This window comes from Lemur catta, chromosome 6 (genome assembly GCF_020740605.2).
Source record: "Lemur catta isolate mLemCat1 chromosome 6, mLemCat1.pri, whole genome shotgun sequence".
Lineage (NCBI taxonomy): Eukaryota > Metazoa > Chordata > Mammalia > Primates > Lemuridae > Lemur > Lemur catta.
In genome coordinates this window covers 47,050,644-47,070,227 of record NC_059133.1, presented here as the reverse complement: position 1 = coordinate 47,070,227, position 19,584 = coordinate 47,050,644, and the positions used below count along the sequence as shown (strand labels likewise).

The 19,584-nt window shown below is 39.3% G+C and overlaps 1 protein-coding gene across 1 annotated transcript in view; it reads right to left on the bottom strand.

Annotated features, from left to right (window-relative positions):
- The window catches only part of WIF1 (WNT inhibitory factor 1), a 64,688-nt gene extending 45,452 nt beyond the window's left edge, over positions 1 to 19,236 (bottom strand). Inside the window, exons 1-2 of the mRNA XM_045553435.1 lie at positions 18,949 to 19,236; positions 18,307 to 18,446 (exon numbers count right to left, since the gene is read on the bottom strand). Coding sequence (XP_045409391.1) covers positions 18,307 to 18,446; positions 18,949 to 19,096 — 288 coding nt within the window. The 5' untranslated portion in view covers positions 19,097 to 19,236. The remainder of the gene's footprint in view (positions 1 to 18,306; positions 18,447 to 18,948) is intronic.
- Between the last annotated feature and the right edge of the window lie 348 nt (positions 19,237 to 19,584).

The window sequence follows — 19,584 nt, the reverse complement described above, 5'->3', positions numbered from 1 at the left end:
ATATGTTTACTAAGTGGAATAAGAAGGAGGAAGGAAGGGGTTGTAATTCTAGGATTGGCGGGCTCTGGGGAAAAGAACGTATCACCAAGAAAGAGCCAAAGTTCTAAAACAAATTAAGAGGACAACAGATTACAAGGGTTAGTACACATTGTACTAAAGGATATAATGTCTTTCCTCCTCCATAGGCAGTGGATAAAAGACAAAGCCAATCTATTAACACAAGCTTTTAGGAACAGGTTAACATAGGGTCAGGCCAACTTTTCAAAGTCATGGAAAAACAGTGCTATTTTTAAACATATATATTATCTGACTGTTAAACACTTTTCAACTCTGTTTGAAAAATCTGTATCTGCAGTTCCTTTTGATGCTGTTGGAATTTCCATAATAAGGGATCTCAGAGATCTCTGTAAACAGGCCAGTCTTCACAAAGCCCCTCTAAGGTAAAACAGCAAATCATGACATTTTAGAGCTAGAAAAATTCTAGGAGATCATGTGGGGAAGTTGAGGATCGGGGAGGTCAGGCTATATTTCCAAAGCCCACCCAGTCAGGACTGGCCCAGCACACTTTCCATGATGCTGCACTGCCTTCTTACCAGCCATTTCCACTCTGCCACTGTTAAACACCCACCATGTCCCGGGTGCTGTGCTGGGAGAAATGTATGATGGCCAGAACCGAGTAACCCAGTGGTGCTTGTAACCAGCCCACCCAGCTATTGACTCAAAATTGAACATTAAAGTCTCCGTGTGTGTGTGTGTGTGTGTGTGTGTGTGTGTGTGTGTGTTTATTGGGCTGAAAAACACAAAAACAGATCAACAGACTTCCCCATACTCCATTAGGGAGAAAAACCATAGGCAATTTTTTCCTTCTACAGTTTATGGGACTGTTGAGGTGTAAAATGGTGATGTTGCACCCTAAGACTGAAACACATTGAAAAGCTCTGCTCTGGTTGTCACAAAATGTCTGCTCTTTTGCCAGTTCTGTTGTTAACTTTCTCTGGGATTCTCAGAAGTTGGTCATCATCTCTGGTCCTCAGTTTCCTCATTTGAAGAATAAGGTGGTTGAACTAATACTTATGATTCTTTCCCTTCTAAGAGTTTATAATTCTAAGGAAGCCCTTGACAAATTCTTTGGAAGTTTCACACAGAGTCCCAACATTTGGGAAGAATATATTAATAGTTCATTCTGCATACATATCTAGGTAAAGAATTGATGGGCTCAATAAAGAGTTAGTTCTGAAAGTCTCAGCATATTACTTCTGAGCTTTTAGTGATCTAAGATCCAATGAGCAATCTCGGAAACACATGCAAACCTGGCAATTCAGTGCACACATATCTTTGGAGATGAACTTTCGCCTGTATCAATTCCTAATGTTTTCAAATAGCATACCTCTATTTTGATATCCAATTTAGGAGATTATTTATAGCAAGCCAATGTGATGGTTGAGATTGATTTCCCCCCATCAGACCTGCCCATTTCCCTCCTGTCTGCCGCATGTTCACTGCAGGAGATTTTGCTCAGAGAAGCCACGTGATGGCTCCTGCCTTTGAAGTGGCTATCGAAGATGCTTTCTGGCAGAGAGGCCAGCAGTTTATAAACAATAATTTGTGTCTACCTACCGGGCTCCCCACTCTCCCACCCTGCTGCCTCAAACTCTTTTATTCCATGGAGAGCAAATTCAGCATAAATTAACAGACACTTCAAAGCCTAAGATACAGAGTATTTACTCAGATATCAAGACTGCTGGTTCAAGTGAAACCAGCTCTTTGGCTGCCTGAATACTTTCTCTAAAGACTCCCCTACATCTTCTTTTTCCTCTTCTTCCACTTATACATACAGCTCTGGGAGCTCTGACTGGCAAATTAATTTGTTTTTTCTTTTATGAACACCTATAAGAATACATTTATTTGCTCAGAGTTTTCTCATTTGCATGAAATGTAGCAAGTACATCATTCTTCCTCTTAAAAAGTGCTATGTTCCAGCCACCGGTGACAATCACTCTCTAAACTATGAAGTTGATCTACTTGCTAATCCCCACTCTGTCTTGTCCTTATGAAAACTGAGGAAATAACTCCCCTGAGTGTTGGGAGAATAAATTATTTAACATACAAAATTTTTTAGAAAGAGTATATATACAAAAATAAGTGTTCCAATCACTGTTATTTCAAAATATTTATGGATAAGTACATCTGCATCTATATATGAAACATGCAGAGAAATTCATACAAATGTTTCTTTACCTGTATTCATATAAAATTAGTAGAAAATGTGTTTCTTTGCTATGTTGAAAGGAAATAAGCTGTTTTATTCTTTAGAAATCCCCCACTAGTTTTACATTTTTAGACTGGAAGTATGATTTATAATGTGGTATCTATCTGATGAGTCCCATGTTCACAGTCAATAATTATACCTGTGCAAAGCCTCTTATCTGGACAGACCTTAAGAGCCTGGTAGGGAAGGGAGGAGAGTCACTCACCTGCCACTTACTGATCCCCCACTGCCCCCTGCAGTATGAAATTCCCGCTGAGATACACTTGTCATAAAGGAACAAAAGTGCGGGCACAAATCAACAGTTATCAGTACCACCTGGAAAGCTTCATTTGGAGGATTTGTTAAAAGCCACAAAAGAATACTAAAAAAGACATTCTTGTATAATTCTGCCGAACTACAGAGCAGCCATCACAAGCCATTGGGCAATAACGCATGTGCCAGGAGTCTGCACAACGGTCGGCACTTTGACAGGAATTCCATTAAGGAAGTAATCCTAATATGGAAAAAGTCTCACACATCAAGTTGCTCGTCACAGAGTTATTTTTAATCGTGAAAAATTAGACATAATCTAAATCGGAGAATATTTAAATAAACCACAGAATATTGTGTGGGCATTAATGTTGTTGTAACATGGGAAACTACCCTACTGTCCTTAAGAAAACAAACAAAAAAGGGACACAAATTGTTACTTCAATTAAAAAAACACACTAGATGGAACCCCCCCCCAAATATTAAAACTTTCTTAGGTGGGTTCACTATATATGACTTTCCCTCTCCCATTCTTCTTTTTCCTTTTCTGTATTTTCCAAAAATTTTTAGAGGGTGTACTAGTTTATGATGGAAAAAAGTAATGAACTTAAAATAAAATGCTGTCAGGATTCATAAAAATAGTTATACCCAGGAAATTAAGTACTGCAAACTGTAATGAAGTCCAGTTTACGTTCCTGGTGAGTAATGGGTTTTGCAAGTTATAATTATTGCAAGGACAACTGGCAATGTAAAAACTTCAGTTTGTAACAGAGAGACAAAAATCTCAGAGTTGATTTCTCAGTTCTTTGTAAAGAGCCACTCCAGGAATAAAGGTTACGAATACCTAGAGAGGAGTTACCATATGGGGAAGGACCGAAAGGGTAAATATTAGTAATATAGCTGTCCTGTCTACCTGCCTCAGAGTTTAACTCCTAGCATCAGTTTATCAGACAAACCGAATGGACCGAAACCAAACCAATAGAGAAACCAGATAAAAATTGCCTAAAATAGATTTTAGTAGATTTTATTGACGTTATTCAGGCAAACAGTATTTTGAAAAGTTAATTCTGCTCAAAGTTTGTTTTATTTTTGTTACAAGTAACCGTATGTCCAAGCGGTTTTTTTCTTACTGTGATTTGAATTCAAACACAAAACTAAGAACAATGCAGAAATTATAATGACTAATAAATCACAGACATTTTAGAACTGGGGGTGGGGGAAACCTTTTATTTTACAGATGAAAAAGAAAGTGAAATACTTGTCTGAGGTCCCAGATAGCTGGTGTGGGAGCTGGGCTGGAAGCCAGGTCTCCCGAGGTCAGCTCAGTGTGACACTCTGAGTTCAGAGAGTGGGACACCATTCACTTATAGTGGAATTTGGGCATCCCGCCAGCGTACTCCCCAGCTTGGGATCTGGCGGACTGCCTTTCTTTGGCCTCACGACTCCCACCTAGCCCTAAGAGCTCATTCATACAAAGGGAAGAAAAGACCCTACTTTTTCAGTGTCTACTGCGTGTCAAGTACTTTGTACACATTATGCAACTGCATCTTGCTCCATTGTAACAAGTAAATTAATTATTTCCTTTTAGTACTTGAAGAAACCGAAGCCGCAAGAGTTTAAATGGATCAAGATTTAGCCCGCGCTGCCTGTCTTTGATAGTAACTTCTCCCACTGGTGGGCAGTTACGACAGAAAACATGGTGTGTAAGTTGGGGTTCTCCAGAGAAACATTATAGAACCAACGGGAGATATATTTAAAGAGATTTATTATAAGGAATTGGCTCACACAGTTATGGAGGCTGACAAGTCCTAAGATCTGCAGTTGGCAAGCTGGAGTCCCAAGACAGCCCATGGTACAGTTCCAGTCTGAATGCCAGCAGACGTCAGACGCAGGAAAAGCCAGTGATTCTTCTGGAAGGCAGTCAGACAGGAGGAGCTCTCTCTCCTCGCAGGGGGGTCAGCCTTTTTGTTCTATTCAGGCCTTCAACTGATTGTTTGAGGTTCACCCACATTGGCGAGGGGCAGGGGGCCGATCTGCTGTACCCAGTGCTCAGAGATTCAATCACCTGTCTTGCAATGTTTTCTTTGGGGGAGATAACTTTTGTTCTTTAAGTTTCATTCTTTAAGTAAATATTATTCTTTAAGTAAAGCTTTAAATGCCTTTAAATATGCAGTTTCTCAAGGAATGGATGGCAAAATATCTTATGTAATGGAATGGAAATCCACTTATATTTTCCACTCTGAATGTTTCCTTATAATTCAAATAATACGTATTCAATGGGCCCTTGTTTATTTTTATTGAAAGGCAAAAGCATTTCTATAAAATTACAAACACACAAATCTTTTGTGTATTATAGAAGAATGCATAACTATTAAAGATCAAGTTTGAATTATTTTGCTTTTGGCTAAGGACCACTCACTGCAAATTATCAGTTATTCCTCATATTTAGTTATCTGAAGTTTCATTAATGCATGATTTTTCTCAGTTATTGGGAGGATTTAATGAACTTAATGAGATAATATAAATGAAAGCATGTTTGAAACTATCAAGCGTGCTATAAATGAAAGGTATTGCTGCTATTAGCAGAATGATTGAACAATCTCTTACCTCAGTTCAGGAGAGCTGTACCAATTTATACTCTGTCCCTCCTCAAACCTCGGATAATACAGGACATGCAATGATAACTCTGAACTCAAGCCTGCAGCTACTCAAGAAACCAGATAAGCTTAATTCTCAAACTCTGGGAATCCAAGACATTCAGTCAGTCTGGAGCCAAGCAGATTTTGTATAAATTTCATCTGGCTTCTGAACTAGATCTTGACTCAGATGATCTGAAATTTGTCTTGTAAGGAAGGACTCTCCAAATGAAACTGCTTTTTAAAAAATTGATTTGGATGCACAGGTGGCCTACCCTTGTATAATATAGAGATGAAATAATATATGCATATGTATACATACCTTGGCATCTGACTGCCGGGGTTCTAACTCAGGCTCTACAGGTGACTGAGGTGTGACCTTGGCAAATTACATAATTTCTCCGTGCCTCAATCTTCTCCTATCTTTAATGGAGATTCAAATAGTGCTTTTAGCTCATAGAGTTGGTCCAAGTATTAAATGAGATAATCTATGTAAATTACTTAGAAGAGCTGCTGACACATAGCAAATGCCCAATAAATGTCATTTCTTGTTATTAGGTTAAATCACATAAAATGCATTCATTTTGACCTACTAAAAAGATAATGTCAAGCCAGTCCACCTAATATTTACTGAAGCCATGCTATTTTAACCTCATGTAAGGTAAATTCTTGCTCAGGATCTTTATTTAAACTACTGTACACAGCACACAGCAGGATATGTAAATAATACACGTGAAGAGTCAGGAAAATCTTGATTTCAAGAGTTCAATTAAAATTTATCATGGATTCTGGAGTCAGACCACTTGAGTATAAATCCTGGCTCCACTACTTATTAGCTGTGTGACCTCAGGCAAACGATTTAACCTTTTTGTGACTCAGTTGCCATTTTTGTAAAATGAGAATATTAGTAATGCTTATTTCATAGGGTTGTTGTGGGAATTAGATAATGATGAAAAGTGATTAGGACAATGACAGGCATATAAAAAACACTTAATAAGCTTTAGCTATTTTCCTCTATTTTCTTTTCCTCCTCCTCCTCCTTTTTCTTCTCCTTGTGCTCAATCGCTTCTTCTTTTTCTTTAGTTTATTATACAAGGTTCATAGACCAGAAGATGATTTTTAAATTCTATAAGTTAATCTCCAATTCTAGCAATTAATTCTTTTCTCATCAGAGTATAAAGAGTAAAGTAAATTCCATCTGTGATAATTTTATACTTATTTTTGTTTTTTTTGTTTTTTGGCTTTTTAAGAAAGGGTCTTGCTCTGTTGCCCAGGCTGGAGTGCAGTGGCATCATCATAGCTCACAGCAACCTCAAACTCCTGGGCCCAAGTGATCCTGCCTGCCTCAGCCTCCCCAGTAGCTGGGACTACCACACCCAGCATACCACCACACCCAGCTCATTTTTTTAAAATCTTTTGTAGAGATGGGTCTTGCTATGTTGCTCAGGCTAATCTTGAACCCCTGGACTCAAGCAATGCTCCCTCCTTGGCCTTCCAAAGTGCTGAGATTACAGCTGTGAGCCATTGCACCTGGCCAATACTTTTGATAAGTATTTAGGAGTCCAGGTTGAAGAAATGCAAAGCTCCTTATATGAAGTACCTGAAGGAACTGGGGATGTTTGGCATAGAGAAAAGAAAATTTGAAGGGGATGAAAGCTGGCCTCAAATGCCTATAGTTCCCGACGAGAAAGGGGTTAAAACATACCCCCACTGGCTCCAAAGGACAGGAAGAGGACCAAGACCAGAAATTATCTATGTGACCAGGCATCCCAACGGAGCCTCAACTGGGCATGGCCAACCAGAGGCCGAAAGACCACAATTCAGGGATATTTTGGAGAAAGGCTGGCCTCTTTGAGTTGGATGAGCTCTGGAATCTCTTCCAACTCTGCTATTCTGTGTCTTCTAAAGATACAGCCAAGAAGGCAAAGAAGAAATCGGATTAAGATGAAGAGATAACTCAAAACTTAACTTCTGCCTGATTTTGAGCAATGATTTAAAAGGAAGAAATATACAATAAATGTGTTCAGCGAGGATGAATTCTCAAACATATGAGCTTTAATGCTATCAGTGACACTGAATTTGAGCAAGTTTATTTTCCAACCTACTAAACACAGTAATGGTCTATTGAAATGAGTAAGATCACAGTACCCCACAAATGGGTCTCTGTTACACAGAGAGCACCCACAGCCTTAAAAAAATTTGTTGAAGTGGAAAATTCCACGAAGTAATTTTTACATTGCCATCTGGTGGCTATTGCTATAAGTGACAGCAATATAAATACAAGATCAAATCCTAATCAAGTTTTAACTGGTAATAAAAATATTGGTTGAAACTTCAAATGGTAGGAATCGGAGTAATTCCACAAGTCTTTTGGGATCCATCTGATTATTGCCTTAAGTCCCATATGGACTTGACTTCAGATGTGAATCCTGCCACTGGTGCACCCATGACTGATACTGAAACAGCCCTTACAAATAAGGCATCCTAACACTCTCTGCAATGTAAGTTTATTCAGGCCTATCTTCAACTCCTGCAAACTCGTTTCCTCAAAAGTTGCTCCATATGTTTCATTTGAGAGAGCTGACTTGCTCCATCACCTCATGATATCATGACATTTGTCATATTCAGCTCCAAAAAATTAATGGCAAGTAGAAGGCAGAATATATTAGGCTCAATTATCTCAAGTACATAAAGGCCATGAAGTTAAACAGCAAAAGTTGTTCCAGTTGTGAATATCTTGGTTTTACAGGTCTCAGGGTACACCCTGAAGGACACTAGGAACCTTGTGCAGACAATTCGCTACTCCTCCAACAGCTAATGTACCTTCCTCAGCACTTTGACAGCACCTTGTTCATACCGCGATGATAATATGCTTCATACTATATTATTGTTATTTGGGTCATATCTCTCTCCACACTAGAGTGTGATCTCTCTGAGAGCAAGCTTACATCCAATTCACATTACTCTTTTTAATGCTCAGCCTAAGCTTTGGCATTAGGGGGACCTCAATCAATATTTATTGAGTTGAAGTCAAAAGAAGGCAGGGAGGTGGGGAGGATGAGGAACATTCAGTGTTCAAAATCAATATTTCCATTCTCCACTCCATGTGTTAACTTCAGACTCAAATATTTTCAACTGCCCATCAGACTTTGCCATCTGAATGTGCAGTAGAAAATATTTGTCCAGCAATTTCCAAGTGGATCCCATTGTCTTTGCACCCCAATCTGTTCTGCTCCTGCTCCTGTAATTAATTTCTCAGTTAAGACATCACTATCCCTCCAGCCATCTCAGAGCCAACCTTCATTCCCTTGTTTCCATTAACACCCACATTCAGTAAGTCCTGTTAATTGTACCTTTGGAGTCTGTCCCTTCCTCTCTCTCTCCACTGCCTGCCTCAGTCCAGGCTCTCCTCACCTTTCGTTGTATCTCAAATAATGTCCTAACTGGCTGCTGGTCCTCAGTCAGGCATCTCATCATCTACTTGCATCTGCCACCAAAGTTACGCCTCATACAGGTACAACACTATTATCTACTTCTAAACACTCAATGGCTCCCCATTATCTTTAAGACAAAGTCAACTATGGCATACAGATGTTATCATGATCTTTCCCAAACTTACTTTTTTAGGATAATATTTTTCAATTCTGCTCCATAAACTCTGTTTTAAATAATTGTCATTCTCCAAACACACCGATGATTCTCAGTTCTGTGTACCTCCCTATGCGCTGTTCAGGATACCTGGAATGCCCATCTCAACCCTACCTGCCTTGGCCACTGTGCCTAAACATCCTTCCTGACCCAGCTCAGATGTCACCTTTTTGGTGATGTCTTCTCCAGCTTTAAGTAATTGCAAATTTACGTGATCAATGGCAAAATCCTCTGGCTTTAGGCCCCCATGGCACTTTTCTTAGGGCATTTATGGGGACTACAGCCAGCCCCCAATATTCTCCCTTCCACACACCAAGCTCCAGCCTCAGGCACCACTAACCTTTCCAGAGTGCACTTACACTCTCACAACTCCTTTGCTGCTGTCCGCAGCAGCCCTTCTTACTGCGCCTTGCCCCTGAGTCGGCTGGTTAAACAGTGCATGAACATCCTTCAAGTCCCGGTTCCACTGCTGCCTGTCTTCCCTGGTGAAGCCTCCCCCTGCTCCCCCAGCCACAATTAGCTGCTTTCTCCTCTGTGTTCACACCTCTATTTAGCACTTACCAGAGCAAGGGCTCTGCATCCTAACTGCCTACATTTGAATCCCAGCCCTGCCATTTACTAGCTTTGTGACTTTTGCTCCTCTGCGCCTCAGTTGCCTTATCTGTCAAATAATAATAATGAGACTGACTTATTCATTCATTCAACAAATAATTATTGACTGCCTACTATGTGCCAGGAACTGTTCCAGGACCTGGAGATATAGAGTGAACAGGACAAAGTCCTTGCTCTCATGAGCTTACATTGAATAGAAGAGTTAAACAATTAAAACCAATTATAATTAAGTATTAACATTATTCTAAGTGCCATGAAGAAATATACAGCAGCAAGAGTGAGACCTCATTTCTACAAAATATAGAAAAATTAGCCAGACATGGTGGTGCATGCCTGTAGTCTCAGCTACTTGGGAGGCTGAGGCAGGAGGATCACTTGAGCCCAGGGGTCCGAGGTTGCAATGAGCTATGATGACGCCACTGCACTCTAGCCTGAGAGACAGAGCAAAACCCTGTCTCCAAAAAAAAAAAAAAAAGAAAGAAAGAAAGAAATATACAGCAGAGAAGGAAATTCAGAATGATGAAAGGGGCGGTGGCTGTTTTAGAGAGGGGAGTCAGGAGAAGTCTTTCAGAGGAAGTGACATTTGACTATAGACATGGGGAAAGCGAGAGAACAAGCCTTGCGAAAATCTGAAGGGAGTGCACTCTAGACAGAGGGAACTTCATGTGCAAAGGCCCTGAGGCAGGAAAGGTGAGCTTGGGGGTGAGGGATGGAGAGGTTGAAGGGGTAACTGCCAAGTTAGTGAAGCAGAATGGACGAAATGAGGCACTCCTTATTCCTAGCACCAAAACTTTCAGATTTTATCTTCTAAATATTTCTCCAATCTATCTCCCGCCTCTTCATCCCAGATCTCCTCTCTCATTATCCCAGATTTCTCTCCTTGCAGTTGAGCTCCCCTCAAAGCTATCGTTCACTCTGCTGAGAGGACGATCTAAACATGTAACTCTGGCCCTGTTGTCCTCTGCTTTATGCACTTTCATTGACTGACTCATCATTACCTATAGAATAGGTCCCAGATGCCTTAATATGGTGGACAAAGTGTTCTAAGACCTATTCCCTGCCTACCCCTCTTCTTCTACCTGGTACTGCACACTCCAACTGCACCTAAGTGCCAGCTCCCCAGACAACTATATTTCTGGTCTCTATGCCTTGCCTCAAGCTGTTTCCTGTCCCTAAAAACCATTCCCCCTTCCACACTTTTGCTTGGCTAACTCGATAGACTCAGCTCTGGAGTTATTAATACTTCTCTGTGCTTCTTTATAACCTGAGAATACCTCAGTATTTCTACAATATCATTTTCCAGGAATTGTTAAGATGATCTGTTTATATAACTGTCTCTCCAGTTAGCTTCTAATTTTCTCAAGAGCAAGGAATTGGTTATTTATTTATTTATTGAAGCAGGTCTCATTCTAGTGCCCAAGGTAGGGTGCAGTGGCGTCATCACAGCTCACTGCAACCTCAAACGCCTGGGCTCAAGCGATCCTCCTGCCTCAGCCTCCCGAGTAGCTGGGGCTACTGAAAGGTGCCACTACGCTCCGCTAATTTTTCAATTTTTTTGTAGAGACGAGTTCTCCCTGTGTTGCTCAGGCTGGTCTAGGGAATTGGTTCTTAATCATGTTTTACCCCCAGGGCATGATCTGAGTTCTGGCCAAAGCAGCTAAGCAAAGACTACATTCATCTCCTTTCTGGTATTGCCTGCTTAAGAATTTACCCCTTAAACTCTCCCTTTGTCCCAAGCCCATAACACTTAGCTGCCCTGTGAGAGTTTATTCAGGTAAATGAGTTTCAAAAGATGCCTGACAATTTCCCAAGATTCTTTCGTCATATTCACCCATAAAATCCAAAAAGAAGATAAAATGTACAGCTCAGAAGGATAGATATCCATATGTCTACCTGAGAAAAACAGGGAGGAATAGTAATTGTCCTGTGACTTTAGAGTTTTAGCTAATAAGTTTTAAAAGAAAATCAAATCCTTGAAGAAACAGGCTTATTTTAAATAAATCCATTTCCAGTGTTCAGTTTCTCATATTTTAAACCGAAGGATCACCTGCCAAGTTTAATTTCTATACTTTTATTGTATTTTTCTTGATATTTAAAAAGCTGTTAAGTCAATTCTTTTTCAAATTAGCATATTATTTTTCTTATTTAAGCTCTCTTTTATGTTACATTCAAAGTTCTAGACTCCATTAGAAAGTTAAATTGATTTTTTTGGTTCTATGCACTCACAAAAAGTGATTTTTTTAATAGTTCCATGCCCTAATCACCAACAAACAAATGAACAAACAAAACCTGGAGCTGAGACAAATCATTACATTGCTCTGAAAGTTTAGCAAGAAAGAAGAGATAAATTGGGTTGTGGAAAAGCCATTGTCCACTCAACATATAATTAAAGATTAACTCAATAGGGACAAACTTGCAAGATGGTGAGTCCATTCTCTCCACAGCAGAAAAGAGAGAAACCTCCCCAAGTTGTCTCTACTTTCTACTTCTCTTCCCCCACACGCCTTCTCCATTATTTGACCCTGACCTTCACTGGGTTTCCATTACCTGTAAGGTGACACACAAGGCCCCTCACGGTCACCTACAGCATGTATTTCCCTTGAAGACCTCCATGCAGTCGAGCATCCTGAGTTCTCCACTTGGGAAGGCACTTCCCCCTGCCCCCACCCCCCTGCTGATCTGACTCATCCTTCAGGAATTAATTCAAACATCATCTGCTCAGTGAGCTCACTGAAGTGCCCATGGCTCCCTTCCTCCCCCAGGCAGGATAAAGAGTGGCTTCCTTTTTACACTCAGCCAATCCTCTACTTTTAACCTCATTTGGATGAGTGTGCTGAATATTTGTTTCCTAGACTATGAGCTTCCTGAGGGCAGGTACTGAGTTTATTCCTCTTTGTATGCTCTCTGCCTAGCTCTGTGCTTCTTGATGGAGTGCTTGAGTCAGAGAGAAACACTATGTGGGAAAACAAATCCCCATCCACCACCGGTCCATGGGAATGTAGCCAAGTTACTCCCACATAACTTTAGCCAGTTGGCTAAATTACTGCAGCAAAAGAAGCCCTGATCTGACAAGGCCTCCTCCAGAGATCTGGCAAAAGCATGCAGGACATTGTCACTGAACTTTCAGTCCCCAAATTTCTTCCCTCACAGCACCCATCTTATGCACCAGGGACAGTTAAGTTAAATTAGTTTAATCCAAAACAAAATGCTTTATCAAATATCATATCTTTCTGCTTCATCACAACAATGTAAAAGACTTTGATTTGTGCAAGCAATTTAAATTCAGGAATAAACAGGGAGGATACCAACGAAGGGTTTGTTTACGCACTTTTACACCACCGTGAAAGGAAGACATAGCAGAGTTTACATTTATGCCATGTAAATCGCTATAGAACCAGATGTGGCTTACAAGGTACCTTGTAACTCATCTCCTCTAAGCAATAAAGCCTTTTTTTTTTTTTCTGGCAAAAGTTTGAGAAACTTACTGCTGTTTTCTATCAGCAGATACAACAGATGGCTGGCACATGCCTGCTTCGCTAAATGAAATGGGCTCTCTGCAGAATTACTCTTTGATCCCTAGTGGCATGTCCACAACACCACAATACAAAATACCACAGCATAGCAGAATCTAAACATTAAAGGTTTAAAGCTGTGCTTTTGATATGAGTACCTCCTTAAAAAAATCATGCCCACAGTATGTAAACATATTCACATTCCCACTTTGAAACCATGGAACAGGGGTCAGAAAATGAGGCATTTCCTTCATTTGGTGACATAAAACCACCACTAAGGTATGACGGCAACCCCAGGAGTGCACAGGTATGAAACCACTTGGGTTGTAACTACCAAAACAATCATAACTCTATTAGAAAAAATGTGGACAGTACACATTAAGGGATTTAAATAATAATAATGTGTTCTCATAACTTCAGGGTTGGAAAGAGGTGTTTAAGGGTGTTTGGCAGTTCCTTTGAAGATGGAGAGGGAATGCTTGAATTAAAATTCACCCTCTATTATTTTTCTTTGATTTTTGTCAAGGGGAGAAAGGAAAGAAAAAAAAATACTTTTAATACAGGTCTGCTTAACTCCAGTCCAGTCCAATGGGAAATTTGAGACTGCAAACCACAGCCAATTTAATGGGACTAGTGTTACATCATATCAAACAGGACAGTGAAAACACAAGCTATCTGGGGCTTTAGGCATATTTGAATGATGGCACTGGATTATCCAATTGATATCATAGGAACATGCCAGTAGAATAATTCTGTTTTTTAAAAAATTAGCAAAAATGTGAGTCAATTATCAGAAAAATGGCCTGTTTCTGAATTCCCTTTTTTCCAAAGGTACTTTCCTCACTATAAAGCTGAAATTTGGGTAATACTGATGAGATATCTAGATATTGACTAGAATGATTCACAAAGTTACCGCTATCTGGGCAAAGTTCTCAAGCTTTCCTTCTACTTGATTTATTATCGTTATTATTATTATTATTTCTGACAGTTTTCAATTTGAGAAGTTTTTTTTTTGATAGGGAGCTAGTAAGTGTCATGAAGTAATTTATAACAAACCATACCTGTTAGAAAATGTTGCACTTGATACGCTGTATCTTCAGCATATTTTCTATTTCTATTTTCAATGGTCATACATAAACACAAAGGAACATGTTTATGCAGTTTAATTCTATAAAGTCAGTTATTCAATAACACACATGTGACCTCACACATCCCCAGAGCAGCAGACAGAATTCTCCTCCTCTTTTCCGCATCCACAGCAACACTTTAAAGTTTTGTTTTTAAATGTCTTGAAACTGAGATAAATGAAGCTACACCACTGACTTCTAGTGGTTATAAGAATTCTGCACACTGTACATGACAAAGAGTTTACTTTAAGATCTGGACCTGTTGGTACAGATGACTAGAGCTTGCTTAGTACTCGGAGTGGTGGATTTGAAATTAATATTGGTTGGTTATCTTCGCCCAGAGAACTTCTATTCCATAGACACCAATTTCACCCCAACCCTTGCCATCCACCTTAGAAATCCAGGCCTTTGGTCACAAAAAGGTTCAAAAACTAATACATATGGCTCAACATAAATCCCTTGCCACTGCTAAAAAAGGCAACATAAAAAGAGATGCCCTATTACCTAAGTACTAGATTCCCAGCACCTTAGCATATTTATGCAGGTGATAGAACATATTATAGTTATCAAGATCAAGTCTACATGATCCTTATAAATAAAGATCTATTTATATGAGCTATGTAAAAAAACATTTTGGCCTTACACCCAATTGGTTCATATGGAAATCAGCAGTAGTATCCTAATGTTAGATTCAGATTTGTCTAACAAAACTCCTCATTAAATTTTTACTTGAAAGCCATTGGGTTTAGAAAGGGTTATTTTCCAAATAAATGTTTGATTAGTACCTAATTTAGAAAACAAAAATTGTTGTTCATGGTTCCTTCCTGTATCAAATTTAGGGAAAAAGAATAAGGCATGCTTCATTGAAAAATATCAACTATTAAAAAGTTATATACAATAATAAAAGGTATTTTCCCTTAATTACTAAAAATCATTTAAACCTAAGCCTCTTCAGTAGAAATTCTTCTCTCATCTAAAAGCTTTGAGAAAAAGCATGTCAGAAAATGAGTATTAAAAATAAAATCAGAGATAAAACTGAGGCAAGCTTTCCATGGAAAATGAGAATTGTAGGGACAGAGAGAGGTCAAGAAAAATGACTCCAAGCAGGAAAGATTTTTGAGGACCTTAAAAGAAACTGGTGAGAATCAGATAAGCATTAGTGAATTCTTTGGTTTCCCTAGTTATAATAACCCATGAAAACCATTTGTTTTATGATTTTATTGAGTGGTTAGTGTAAAATTGATGCCAGATAACAAATGTAGATAAAGTATTTATAATACAGAAAATAATATAATTTTTAAACTCATATGACTTATAAAAGTTGTAATTTGTTTTTAATTTGTAATTTAAAAAATTACAAATTAATACACAGTCATTGTGGAAAAACCAAAACATAATAGAAGCAGATGTAACCAGTGTTTACACCTTGGAGGATCAGATATTGATTAGATGATTTTTCCTATGTCTGCCAACATATTTTGTAATGGAATCAGACAGGATATACTATGTTATAGACTACTTCATTTAATGAACATCTTTTTGTGGTCTCAAAATGGATGTCTATAATACCTTTATTATTACTTCATTGTATTCTTCTGTCACTATTGCTGACCCTAAGTTGTGTCTATTTTTTAATTTTTATAAACAGCATGATGAGGAACATTCTTGGACCTAAATTTTTATTTACATCCATTATTATTTCCTTAGCATAAATCTCTGAAAGTAAAATTTCACAAAGGATCTGTATCAAGCCTTTTGCCATCAGAGTGTAATTGCCCAGCAAAAAGGCAGCCATGCACATCAGCAGCATATGAGTATGCATAATTCTCCACCGACTAAAATAACTTTTAAGAATTTGACCAACTTGATGCAGAGAAATGAATCTCACTGTAATTTTTATTTGCATTCATTTGCAGTAGAACATGAGATGTGTTTTAAGTGACCCCAAGAAAACTTTGGGCTACTGAACTAATAATTTATTGGAAATAGATAACACCTTACTGCTTCTAGTAGGTCTTCAATGCTAAAGTTATTTTAACTTTGTCTATGTGCTGTCAAAACACTTCAATATAAAGCTTGAAATTTCATTAATCAGCTATGTGTTTTGTTTATGTATTGTGGAAAACACCTAAATGTTTGCTATCATTTGGATGAAATAACTAGATAATGAAATGAACTTTTCATTTTCCATATAAATGTTTTGATGTGGTTTGGCTTTAGCCATAGATGCCTTTCAGAATACTTAATCAGTCTTGATGTCATTATTTTTCCCATCTTCAAAATTTCTGTGCATTTCAAAAATTATGGTTCTGGAATCATACAACTTTAAAATTAGTCATATTTAAATTATATTTTAAAACATCTTGCTGTTTGGCATTGTATAAATCCTTCCCCCTTGCCACCTTCTCCCCTAAGATAAACAGACACCAGATTTCATGTAGTTACCTGTGGTAACCTCTTCAGAATAGACTGAACATAGAGGGCAAGTAACTTAACTGAGGTATTAACATTTGTCCTGCATAATGAGATGATCCACATGGGTGAGCAACACCTAAGCAGGAGAAAAAAAGATGCTAGAAACTTGATCTTCATAGCAGATCCACTATCTTCTCTAGTCCCCTACAAGACATATTTCTGAGATTGTATGATGTGTCAATCCATTTCATACTCATCAGTATGTCAGTATTTACAAACATGCACTATGCTATAAAGTAATAGAGGAGATAATATGGGATTTGAGCATTTGCTTCAAATTCCATTCTTCAAAAGACATACTCATATGCAAAAAAAGAAAAAAGAAAAGAAAAGAAAAGGAAAGAAAGAAAGAAAGAAAAAGAAAGAAAGAAAGAAAGAAAGAAAGAAAGAAAGAAAGAAAGAAAGAAAGAAAGAAAGAAAGAAAGAAAGAAAAAGAAAAGAAATAAAAAGGAGCTATTGGCACTTTCCACTTCTGCTATAGTTACCCAGTTACCAAATCCTTTCAGCTAGGGGGTGCAATTCAAGCTACCAATTTAATGATTCTTATGAATCCATAAAAGTATAAGTTAAAAAATGTCTTTTCAAAAATATAGAATTAATTGACCATTTAATTAATGACCATCTGACAAGTGGTCAACCACAAGTAAATAGATTCAGGTGAAAAGAAAAGGAGATAATGAAAGGCCATTTATTACTGACCTCACAATATTCCAAACTTAATTGTCCATAAAGTATCTATGAAGAGGGAATTGTAGGGAGAACAGGAATACTCTCCCTATGGAGCAACAGAAGCTTCAGTGAACTTATCTGCAAAATGAGAGTATTGGAACAGATGACCTTCCTGGTATAAACTTGGTGGATCCGAAAACTTCAATTTTTTAAAATCACATAGCCATGGAAGTGTTGAAGGGTCTAGATTTTATCTAAAGAAGAGGAGAAGGAGGAGAAGAAGGAGAAAATAGTATTGTCCATACCATAATAGGTAATTAGAAGGAACAAAAGTGTTTCTCAATTCAAAATAGTTACTTTTTATAAAGTGTTTTATGTATCACATTCTTCTTGAAAATACTCATTTAAGTAACTTGGGGGGGAAGGACTGAAAATGTGATTTGAATTATAATTACAATGATTTTCATAATTCATAATAGACACATTTTGCCAACTAATGAGCAAAAGAATTTATTACTTACCATTTGTCCTCTAGAGTAAATTCCCCAATTGTATAAAAGAAATTAAACTCACATAAGCATTTTATTCTTTCTTTCTTTCCAAAATTGTGGGCCATTTATACAATACTGAAAATGTGTAAAAGGTAACATACAAAAGATGCTAATGTGCTATGAAATAAAAGGAATGCTTTTTTATAAAAATAGATCAGTTTTCAATATGAAAGCATTTAAAATAGTAACTTAAAAAAATCAATAGGCTGCAGTATTTTACAACATTCTTACATGACACCTTTGAGTCTATGAACTTCTACCAGAAACGTATATATCATTCACATTCCAGTGAGTAACATTCAACATACCAACTTTTTAAAATGCACAAGACAGAGCTTAGGCACATTGTCTACTCTTTTCTTTTCAGAATCTTTAATTTATGTGACAACTTTAAATAAATGGAAATTAATTCTTTATTTGCTCCGGCGATCAGATGAGAAATTGCCCTTAAATATTGTAAAATGTACCAGACTACACACTATACAATATTTACTCCTACCTGCCATCAGGCTGTGGAAATGTTAATTTTCTTCCCCCTTCCTGGTCATCAGAACTTACCTGCCCCGCAGCTTGCCAGGTAAAATTCATAGAATGGATATTGACAGGAATCGCCGGCATTCTCTGCTGTGCTTTTCTGAAATCATGTGTAAAGGGGGCCATTTTCCCCTCTGAAACAATCAGGATATCTTCTTCAAATCCTGTTTTTTAAAAAGTGATATACAAAACTATCAAACTAGGTAGACTTGAAAGAACCTAAATCAGAAGTTTCATGCAAAAAGAAAACCAAAGAATTAGTATGGGTCATTTCTGTTCACGAACCACCTGCTTTTGGTACCAACAACGCTACTGAAACTAATGTTCCTCTGTATGTGGCAAGAATGATTCCAAGAAACACATGCTTCCAGGGAAAAGGAATGGACATGGGGTTAACTGATGCAGACAAATGCTAGGTGCACCTAAAAACGTGGGGCTGTAAAAACTAGCAACAGCGTGATCAGAACACGAGATCAGCTTTGGTTTCTTAAGAAAGAAGTTTATACGCTTTCAGATGGAAAAAATATTTAATTAAAAGAGGGGGAGCAATCTTCCTTGGAAATTAAGTTTTAAAACACACCAAAGGCACGAATCCCTCCTCCTTTAATGGAAGAGTGGGGAGAGCGAGGCCACAGGCAGGGGCAGGGTGCTGGCGGGCGGCCTTACCTATGAGCACTCTCGCCTGGCGAGCATCGATCCACAGGTACAGGCTCTCCTCCCGCGGCGGCCCGGCCTCCGCCCGCACGGCGAGCAGGCACACGAGGATGCTCCAGGGCCGGAGCGCGGCGGCGGGGAAGGTGCTTCTCCCAGCCATGCTGCTCAGGACCCCTCGCTGGTGGCGAAACTCCTGGCGCTGCACCCACGCGACCTGCGGCCGTCAGGTTCTCGGCTCCGCGTCGGCTCCCTCAGCCGGAGCTGTTCCCACTTAGACGGCTGGGCGGGCGGCCTCCGGCTTGGGTGCCAGATCGCCCGGGAGCCGGAGGAGGAGGAGGAGGAGGAGAAGGGAGGGAAGAGAGAGCGAGCGGGGAGGGGATGAGCGGCGCGAGCTGCGCGAGGGGAGGGGGGAAGGCAGAGACGTAAGACTGGCCAAGCTGGAGATGCCGGCACGCTCGGCGCGGCCCGCGGTCCCAGCGTCAAATATAGCGAGAGGAGAAGACGCGGAAGGGCTGGCGCCCGCGGGGTGCGAGCGAGCGGCGGGGCCTCAGGGCTGAGCCGGCCGCCACTGGGGGGCGCTGCAGGGCGCGGGGGCGGGGCCGCTGGGGACCCCGCGGCAGCCGCGCGCCCCGTGGAGCGCCCCGTGGA